A 10,734-nucleotide genomic window follows, 5' to 3' on the forward strand; every position below is an offset into this window, starting at 1 on the left:
AAACACACACACCCCTAGTTGCGAGTCGATGGTTGACATGCAACTAGGGATCCTCGACAAACACACACACACCCCTAGTTGTGAGTCATTGGTTGACATGCAACTAGGGACTCTCGACAAACACACACCTCGTAGTTGCGAGTCGATGCTCGGCATGCAACTGGGGACCCTTGACAAACACACACACACCCTAGTTGCAAGTCGATGCTCGGCATGCAAATGGGGACCCTCAACAATACAGACACCCCTAGTTGTGAGTCGATGGTCGGCTTGCAACTGGGGACCCTCGACAAACACACACACACACACACCTAGTTGCGAGTCGATGGGAGACATGCAACTGGGGACCGCGACAAACCCACACAAACACCGTCCCTAGTTGCGAGTCGATGCTCGGCATGCAACTAGGGACCCTCGACAAACACACACACCCCTAGTTGCGAGTCGATGGTTGACATGCAACTAGGGATCCTCGACAAACACACACACATCCCTAGTTGTGAGTCATTGGTTGACATGCAACTAGGGACTCTCGACAAACACACACCTCGTAGTTGCGAGTCGATGCTCGGCATGCAACTGGGGACCCTCGACAAACACACACACCCCTAGTTGCGAGTCGATGCTCGACATGCAAATGGGGACCCTCTACAATACAGACACCCCTAGTTGTAAGTCGATGGTCGGCTTGCAACTGGGGACCCTCGACAAACACACACACACACCCCTAGTTGCGAGTCGATGGGCGACATGCAACTGGGGACCGCGACAAACCCACACAAACACCGTCCCTAGTTGCGAGTCGATGCTCGACATGCAACTAGGGACCCTCGACAAACACACACCCCCCTAGTTGCGAGTCGATGGTTGACATGCAACTAGGGATCCTCGACAAACACACACACCCCCCTAGTTGTGAGTCATTGGTTGACATGCAACTAGGGACTCTCGACAAACACACACCTCGTAGTTGCGAGTCGATGCTCGGCATGCAACTGGGGACCCTTGACAAACACACACACCCCTAGTTGCGAGTCGATGCTCGGCATGCAAATGGGGACCCTCGACAATACAGACACCCCTAGTTGTGAGTCGATGGTCGGCTTGCAACTGGGGACCCTCGATAAACACACACACACACACCTAGTTGTGAGTCGATGGTTGACATGCAACTGGGGGCCACCATAGAAACACACACACACACACACACACACTTAGTTGCCAGTTGATGGTTGACATGCAACTGGGGAGCATGACAAACACACAAAAGCACCCATAGTTGCGAGTCGATGGTCGGTTTGCAACTGAGGGCCCCAACAAACACACACACACCCTTAGTTGCGAGGTGATGGTTGACATGCAACCGAGGACCCTCGACAAACACACAAACACAACCCTAGTTGCGAGTCAATGGTTGACATGCAAGTGGACCCGTAGAAACACACTCCCCTCCCCCACCTTCACGAGTTGTGAGTCAATGGTTGGCTTACAATTGGGAGCCCACGACAAACACACATTGAGAACGCCCCCCCAGTTGCGAGTCGATGGTTGACTTGCAACTGGGGTCCCTCGACAAACACACAAATTCTTAATTACGAGTCGATGGGTGACATGCGACTGGGGCGACGGCGGCCCAACAAAAATACCAAAAAATAATTGCGCTTCGTTGTAGGCCTCCCAGCCCGACAAGACAATACGAGGGACACGGATCGATCGCGACGCGTGCGATCACTCGAGCATGAAAAATAAAGCACAAACAGATCGGACGGCTAGCCCTAGCCCGTCTCCTCTTATAATACCCAACCTTTTTGCAAGAGCTAGCGCCTCCATCGATACGTCTCGTATAGAGTCCCCGAGCAAGAGCTGCGCCGATCGATCATCACCCGATCGATTCACATGGAAGCCGGCGATCATCGCGATCAATCCATTGCCGGTGTGGCGGCGCACGCGCAGCTGCTGCCCGACGACATCCTCGCGTGCGTCCTCCGCCGTCTCGAGCCACGCAGCCTCGCCGCGTCCCGCTGCGCCTGCAAAGGCTGGCGCGCCGTCGTCGACGGCCGCCGCCTGCTGCGGACGGACCTCCTCCCGCTCTCGCTCTACGGGATCTTCTTCATGGAGATAGACGTCCTCTGCGGCGACCCCCCAAAGCTCTTCGCAAACCCGCTGACAAGTCGCAGGATCAACGCAAACCTTGACTACACCGACAGGGAAGAGGGTTCACGCATCATCGAGAATCACTGCAACGGACTCCTCCTGCTCTGGGGCAACATGGTGGTCAACCCGGCCACCCGGCAATGGGTGCGCCTGCCTCCGCCTCCGCCGCGGTGCACCGAGAGTGGGATGGAGGGCTTCTACGACGACGTCTGCCTTGCCTTTGACCCCACCGTGTCCCCCGACTATGAGGTATATATGGTTCCTAGCGTCCCCTGCGAGCTTGATCCCACGGCGACAATATTTACGGAGGAATCGGAGTGGCCGCCCTCGTCATGTGCAATACGAGTCTTCTCTTCCAGGACATGGAGATGGGAGGAGAGGTCGTTCCTCCGCAGAGGAGAGGCTGCAGGCACCATCGCCGACATGCAGCAATATACAGAGTTCCAACGCCGTTACACCGTCTACTGGAAAGGGGCGCTTTATGTGCACTGTCAAAATGACTCCATCATGCGGTATGTATATGCATTCACTCACCCGGCCCGCTCTTAATTTAATTAGTTAGGTTTAGCTTCTTTTTTACTATAGATTTTGATTTATTTAGGGTTTGATGTAACTCGTTGCTTAATACAGTAAATTATAATACCTCTGTTCCAAAAAGTATATAATTGAAGATGTTGCGGGTTTTTCCTAAATCAAACTTGCTTAATTTTGACCAAGCCAAAATACATAATTCAAGTTCGAAACTCAATTTGTTCATATATGTTCTTATTAACATGCATATATTTTATGTTCACCCGTTGGCGTCTCAACTTAATTTGCAGCATAACATTATCGGATGGTGCGTATCAAGTGATTAAATCGCCAGCTGGGGGCAAGATGAATGGTTCTGCACATCTTTATCTTGGAAAATCAAACAAGGGGGTGTACTGTGCTTTGATTTATCATAATCTTCAGCACCAGTTTCAGGTTTGGTTGCTGGATGAATCTTGTGGTAGAATGGGGTGGGAGTTAAAGAATGATATCAAATTTGCGCCAGTGATGGCAAAAATTTCTTTGGTCAAGTATAAGGATGGATTCCCCAACAAAAAAAAGCACAAGGATCAAAACCTCAGACCTTGGATCTTTCTGAGAGGTAATTGTTTTGATGAAGATGTTAAGCAAGCACTAACGGAAGATAATGCTGAATGGGACTACAGCAAGGGTTTTATCCTTGAGACTCAAGATCTTAAGGTTAATTCTGACCACATGCATTTTGAAGAAGTCTATTTCCTTGGATTTCATCCATATAAAGAGATTGTCTTTTTGTGGATGTCACGAGACACGGCAGTTGCTTATGATTTTAGTAGCTCTAAAGTACAGTGCTTGGGCAAGTTACACGCGCATTGGATCGGAAAGTCTTTTCCGTACACACCATGTTGGATAGGAGAGTTATCTGAAAAATAATAATTGTGAGGATAATATTCAGGGTGCATTTTTATTTGACTTGTATAAATTAAGTTCAGGGATATGAATTCTTATAGAAGACGATTTTAACAACCGGCTCCCATCCTATTTTTATTTCCTCTGTATGTGTTCTTTTCTTTTGTATGAAAGGTGCATTAGAATGTTAAATGAATTTACCATCCCTATGCAAACCATAAGTGATGGATGTGCAGCTGCAAAACCAGAGCTTCCTTGAGTTTGACGAGGCCCTGCAGAGGGCCCTGCCGCTTCGTCAGCCACCTCCCCCGAGGCCGGTTGTCCTGGACGCTGCCGAAGCAGATGCGGTGAAGGAGAGCCTCCTGATCATGATGCAGGCTCTGGCGGAGGGGCTCAACGCTCGCCGCGGCCTCCTGAGCTTCCGCAACCACGGCGAGGAGGAACCCGCGGCGTCTCCAAAGGAAACCGTGGCTTGACATCCTGCAGCGTTTACAGTTAATTCCCCTAAAGCTCCACTAATTAACCTGTCTGGGGAGCAACTAAGAAGTACTCTATGATGTAATTGTTAGGTTGATCTCTCTCCCGTTCGAGCCCAACGGGTCGAACGGGCCCCTGACTCGCGCCCTGATCGGGGGCGCCCAACCAAACCATGGTTGGTGGGCCCCTGTGACCCGCGCTATATAAACAGAGGTGGGGGCCGGGGCGCTATTCACGAGGTTAATCGCTGCCACAAACCCCACCAACAATCCCTACCGATCTAGGGTTAGTGCGGTGCTCACGGGAAGCTCCACCACCTCGCCCACTCTCCGCCATCGCCGTGCGCCCCAGCACCACGATGGCCTCCGGCTCGAGTTCATCCACTGCCGGACAAGGTAGGTTCACCGGATCTACTAGCCTACTCCGATCCAAAGGTCTATCAATGGTATTAGCCAGATCGGGCTAGTTGATTTCGGTACAAAGAAACAAAAACAGAAAAAGAAAAGGAAATCCCCTACCCCAAGAACCCTAAAAGCAAAAAGAGGGCAAAGACATCTCAAAGAAAAGTTGCGCCGCTGCTCCGGCCGCGCCGTTCCTCTCGATCCCCACACGCATCGGCAAGCCGAGGTGCGGGGAAGAAGAACACAGCCTCTCCAAGGGGGCAAAAGGGCACCACCACCGCACCGCTTGACGGCGACGCGCTCTCCTTCGGGAGCTCGCGCGCACCGGCAAGGGGGACGGGGGAGGCGCCGCTGTATCGCACGCACAGAGGAGCAGAGCAGGGCTCTGTTCGCGTCTCTGATCCCTCTCTCTCACTGGCTTCGGTGGAAAGAGGGAGGAAGGAAAAGAGGTGAGGAGCTCGTGGCGGTGGCGTCGCGCGCCGGCGCGCCGTCGCCGACGGGCCACTCCACTCGGCCGGTAGCGGGCGAGATCCGCCGCCGCGGGAGCGAGACCAGAAGAAAGAAACAGAAAGGGGGAAGGGAAAGGAGGCGCGGGCGTGGCGCGGTGGAACCGCTGCCGTCGCCGGCGGCTGGCCAAGGGCGGCCGGGGCGCATCCCCGTGCTCAGCCAGAGGCGAGCGGCGCGACGAGAGACGAGGGGGAAAGAATCGGGCGAACGGATTAGGTTTCGTCCCGAACGGCGCGGTGGGCAGGTTTTGTTTGGGCGCAAGGCCCGCTTGACCGTCCGATCAAAACCGACGCTGCCGATCGAAACCCTAGCCCCGCCCTGGGCCACTGGGCCGCAAGAGAGGAAGGCCGGCGGCAGCAGCGCGCGTGCCAGCGCTGGGCCGAGGCCACAGCCGCGGGCGGCGCGCAGGCCAGGCCGTGGGCCGGCTCCTTCCGCTGCGGCGCGCGCGTGCTGTTTTTGGGCCGAGGCCACAGCCGCGAGCGGAGTGCAGGCCAGGCCGCGGGCTCTGCTGCAGCTAATTTTTGTTTTCTCAGAGAATAGAAAAATTCCAAAAAGAAAAGTTTATGTATTTTATAAAGTAAAAGTTTATGTAGAAATTAAAAAGTTCATAATTTTTTATTCTGTCAAAGAAAAAGTTTCTGTAAAGAGTAAAAGTTCATGAATTTTTATTCATGATTTTCCGCTGCGTAAATAGTTAATAGTGCTCTTTTACAAAGAAAATAAAAGTTTAAAAAGAATTAAGTTTTTTAAGAGCATGTTAAAGTGAATATTTTAATGAATATGATTATGTTATTTGTATGACCAACGTTGTTAATAACATGATCATGTTTTATTATTGAAATTTAAAGGTGCGCTTTTAAAAGTGAATCGAACTAAAGTAAGATATTAAATTGTTGCTTCTCTAATGCATTTTTGAACCAACCGGTTAAAATTGCTTAGAGAGTAAAAGAGTACATAATTGTTTTTGAATAGAATATTGTAAAGCTTCCGTTGCAAAGTAAAAGTTTTATCCTCCAATTAAATTGGAACCAACGGGAAAATTTAATTGGAAGAAATGTTCTTAGCAATGTTTTCCCCCTGTGGGTGAAATAAGATGCAGATAGTTTCCACTATGACAAAAGAAAGATATTTGTTTTAAAGTTAAAATGTGGTATTGTTATTTTTTGACCAATGTTGATGATAACAATGCTATAATTCTATGAGTCTTATGTTCAAAGTTTAAATCTCTGATAAGTTTTGTATCAAAGTGGTCAATTTTCAGAGAACGGATAAAGATCAAGAAATGTTCCTGAACTAGAGAAATGTATATTTCTTGTTCCCGCTGCAATAAAGTTGATGGTGAAGATTAATTCTTAGCAAAGTTGTTTAATAGAAATACTATCATCACATTGTTTATAAGTTATATGCATTATTTCCATTTCCGCCCAACGGTGATATGGAATAATGTATAAGGATGATGTTTATTCTAATTCTGCCACAATGGTGATTTAGATATAAAAGAAAGTTTCAAAAGTTTAATGTGCATTTCTTTTAACCAGACCAACGTAGGGTTATTTTGTATGCCCATCATTGTTGATTATTGGCTAAGTTTTCTCGGACTAAAAGTTTTGCATGCTTTCATTCGTGAAAGCGAATGGCTGGGTACTTGTGACCCAAAAGATGACCAAGAAAAGTCATAACGTGAGGGAGTATGTTCTCTCTAAAGAATGGCATAAAAAGAAAAGAGATAGATCATTCAGAGTCTTGGTTGATGAATGTCTTTCATGTACTCTCTATGAAGAAGTTTTTTCAGTCAACATGATTTGAGATGAAAAAAGTAACATGCGTGTTTAATTTGACCAACGTCGGATCAAGCATGTGTGTCAAAGAGCATTCATATTTATTCCTAAATTTGATGATTGAATATGCAGTCAAAAGAGCCAATTCTGGCATTTATGTTCCCTTACAGGGAATTACCTGCATGGCGGGAAAAGATGATTATGATAAAACCTGCATGGCGAAAAAAGTCTGGGAAAATACCTGCGTAACGGGGTAAAGCTGACATAATATTATGTCCAAAATCCCGTATGGCGGGAGAAATTTTGGCAAGAGAAAAATATGATAACTCATGTGCTTTTAATGTATCCCACTCTGAGAGAAAAGAATGGAGTAGCTGAAAGGCGCAACCGTACACTTATGGATATGGTGCGCAGCATGATGAGTTATTCCAACTTGCCATTGGGATTATGGATGGAGGCGCTTAAAACCACCATTCACATTCTCGATAGAGTACCAAGCAAGTCGGTGCCCAAAACACTGTACGAGCTATGGACAGGACGGGTGCCCTCCCTACAACACTTCAAGGTGTGGGGGTGCCCTGCTGAGGCCAAAATGTTTAATCCAAACATTGCAAAGTTAGATACCAAAACAGTAAGTTGCCACTTCATTGGCTATCCAGACAGATCAAAAGGATTTCGTTTCTACTGCCCTGACAGATATACAAAGTTTGTAGAAACGAGACATGCAGTCTTCTTAGAGGACGAAATGATGAGGGGGAGCTTGGTAGCTCGGAAAATTGATCTTAAGGAGAAGAGGGTGCATGCACCTAATCCGATGATTCAGGAGCCATTTTTCTCACTACCAGTTGCAACTCCACCCATGACAGCTATGGGGGAAGACCCGGAACCTGTCCGTCAGGAGCCGACTGAACCCGTTGTTGAGCATGAAAGGGAGGTGCAACAGCAAATTTTAGAAGAAGTGCCAGAAGTTGAGGCACAAAATGTGCCAGAAACTGAGGCCCTTAGAAGGTCTACAAGACCAAGAAAGTCAGCTATTTCTACTGACTTTAAAGTTTATAACACAGAAATGGTTCATATGGAAAAAGATCCCACCTCATATGAAGAAGCCATGAGAAGCCCTCATTCATCGAACTGGATGAAGGCAATGGAAGACGAGATGAAATCAATGAGTTCCAAAGATGTTTGGGACTTAGAGGAAATTCCCAAAGGAGCCAAAACAGTAGGCTGTAAATGGGTCTATAAAATTAAGTATGACTCTAAAGGGAATATAGAAAAGTATAAAGCACGACTCGTGGCAAAAGGATTTACACAAAGAGAAGGGATAGATTACAATGAGACATTTTCTCCAGTCTCATGTAAGGATTCCTTCAGAATCATAATGACATAAGTTGCTCATTTTAATTTAGAGTTACATCAAATGGATGTTAAGACGACATTTCTGAATGGTGATTTAAAAGAAAAGGTCTACATGAAACAACCCAAGGGTTTTATCATGGAAGGCAAGGAAAATATGGGATGCCGCCTGAAGAAATCCATTTATGGATTAAGACAAGCCTCTCGGCAGTGGTATCTAAAGTTTAATCAAACGATTAAAAGTTTTGGATTTAAAGAAAATATTGAGGATAATTGCATTTATGCAATGTTTAAAAATGGGAAATATATTTTCCTAATCTTGTATGTGGATGATATCCTGCTTGCTAGTAGTGATGTTAGTCTACTACAAGAAACAAAGAAATACTTATCCTCAAATTTTGACATAACAGATCTTGGTGAAGCATCATATGTTTTGGGCATAGAAATTCACCGAGATAGGAACAATGGAGTCTTAGGACTATCTCAGAAAGCATATTTAGAAAAGATTCTTAAAAAGTATAATATGCATGCGAGTAAAGCCACACCTGCTCCAATAGTCAAGGGCGATAGTTTTGGGAAATTCCAATGTCCCAAGAACCAGTATGAGATCGATCAAATGAAAGCAGTACCATATGCTTCGACAGTTGGCAGCTTACAGTATGCACAAGTGTGCACTCGCCCTGACTTAGCTATTATCACCGGGGTACTCGGTAGATATCAAGAGAATCCAGGCCTAGAGCACTGGAAGATGGTAAAGAAAGCATTGCGTTATGCGCAAGGCACGAAGGACTACATGCTAATATACAGGAGAAGTGATTCCCTAGAGATAAAAGGGTATTCAGACGCAGATTTTGCGGGGGACAGAGATGATAGAAAATCCACGTCAGGATACATATTCACCCTCGCCGGGGGAGCTATTTCGTGGAAAAGCTCCAAACAGTCGATAGTTGCATCATCCACGATGTATGCAGAATTCATAGCATGCTTCGAAGCCACGGGGCAGGCGATATGGCTAAAGAAATTTATACCCGACTTGAAAGTGGTAGATTGTATTCACAAACCACTAAAGATGTACTACGACAACCAGCCCGCGGTATTTTACGCTCACAACAACAAGTCGAGTAATGCTGCCAAAACAATATAGATAAGGTATTATGTTGTGAAAGATAAAATCCAGGATCAAACTATAAGTCTCGAGCATATAAGGACAAAGGATATGCTTGCGGATCCGCTAACGAAAGGCTTACCACCCAATGTGTTCAAGGAACACTTAGCCGGCATGGGTTTAAGGGAAAGCCTTATGATTCCTGGATAGGCCCAAAAGGAACAAAATTTGTTTCTGAACATAAAGTATGTTGTAGCTGTATTATTCTAATGGCAATTAAGCCGTGACGATGAAACATGCTCTATGTACCAATATACCAATATGTGATTGAAACAGATAAACTAGAAAGTATAAAGTTAAAAGTAAAGTTGAGATCAAGGGGGAGAATGTTAGGTTGATCTCTCTCCCGTTCGAGCCCAACGGGTCGAACGGGCCCCTGACTCGCGCCCTGATCGGGGGCGCCCAACCAAACCATGGTTGGTGGGCCCCTGTGACCCGCGCTATATAAACAGAGGTGGGGCCGGGGCGCTATTCACGAGGTTAATCGCTGCCACAAACCCCACCAACAATCCCTACCGATCTAGGGTTAGCGCGGTGCTCACGGGAAGCTCCACCACCTCGCCCACTCTCCGCCATCGCCGTGCGCCCCAGCACCACGATGGCCTCCGGCTCGAGTTCATCCACTGCCGGACAAGGTAGGTTCACCGGATCTACTAGCCTACCCTGATCCAAAGGTCTATCAGTAATCGCTCTGTCCTGTGCACGCGCCGTCGGTCTATTGTGGTTATAATGTGTTGTGTTATCAGTTGTTCCTTTGGACACAACAAGTACAAGCATAGCACATCCATCACTTATGGTTTGCATATGCATAGGAGATCGATGCATGTTGACGATCAACGTTTTGCTTAAACGCTCATCTATCTCTCTGTGATGTGATTCAGATAATTACTACTTTCTCCGTCTCAAAATAAATAAGCATCTCAAACAACACATTAGTCGGTCCTTTCATAATCCATTATTTGTTTGGGAGCAACAAGTACAAGCTAGCACATCCGCGGCCGATTGTTCGCATATGCTTGGTAAAACCATTCAATATATTCTAATGCACATTCCATAAAAAAAATGTACGAAAGAAATAGAATCAAGATCGGAGTAGATTGTTACAATTATCTTCTTTAAGCATTCATGAACATATATAGATTACAAGTCATTTAAAACACACCCTACACCCTGGTATTCCTTCAAAAAAAAAATTCCTTCAAAAAAAAACACCCCGTATATATTCCCTCTCTGCAGAGTTAATTCTTTTCAGATATATCTCCCGTCCAGCATGGTGTGTATGGGAAAACACTTCCTACACTCTGTACAGGAACTGGCCCAAGTCTTGTACTTTCAATCTACTGAAATCATAAGCAACTACCCTCGCTTGTGTCCGTAGGAAGACAATCTCTTTGTATGGATGAAATCCAAGGAAATAAAGCACTCCCAAATTCATATCGTCAGATTCAACCTTATCTTCAGCCGCAAGGATAATACCATT

The 10,734-nt window shown here is 46.6% G+C and overlaps 1 protein-coding gene across 1 annotated transcript; it reads left to right on the top strand.

Annotated features, from left to right (window-relative positions):
* The first annotated feature begins 1,854 nt into the window (after positions 1 to 1,854).
* LOC109776048 (uncharacterized) lies at positions 1,855 to 3,744 on the top strand. The gene is made up of 2 exons (XM_020334735.4): positions 1,855 to 2,666; positions 2,976 to 3,744. Exons 1-2 carry the CDS (start codon positions 1,897 to 1,899, stop codon positions 3,595 to 3,597), a joined length of 1,392 nt encoding a protein of 463 aa, XP_020190324.2. The 5' UTR covers positions 1,855 to 1,896; the 3' UTR covers positions 3,598 to 3,744.
* The last annotated feature ends 6,990 nt before the right edge of the window (positions 3,745 to 10,734 follow it).

This window comes from Aegilops tauschii, chromosome 4 (genome assembly GCF_002575655.3).
Source record: "Aegilops tauschii subsp. strangulata cultivar AL8/78 chromosome 4, Aet v6.0, whole genome shotgun sequence".
NCBI lineage: Eukaryota > Viridiplantae > Streptophyta > Magnoliopsida > Poales > Poaceae > Aegilops > Aegilops tauschii.

What these genes read in the sequence shown, in the direction of transcription:
- LOC109776048 (XM_020334735.4), top strand. Translation starts at nt 1,897, where the DNA reads ATGGAAGCCGGCGATCATCGCGATCAATCCATTGCCGGTGTGGCGGCG. An exon ending in CAAAATGACTCCATCATGCG is followed by an intron (nt 2,667 to 2,975) that starts GTATGTATATGC and finishes CTTAATTTGCAG; the next exon opens with CATAACATTATCGGATGGTG.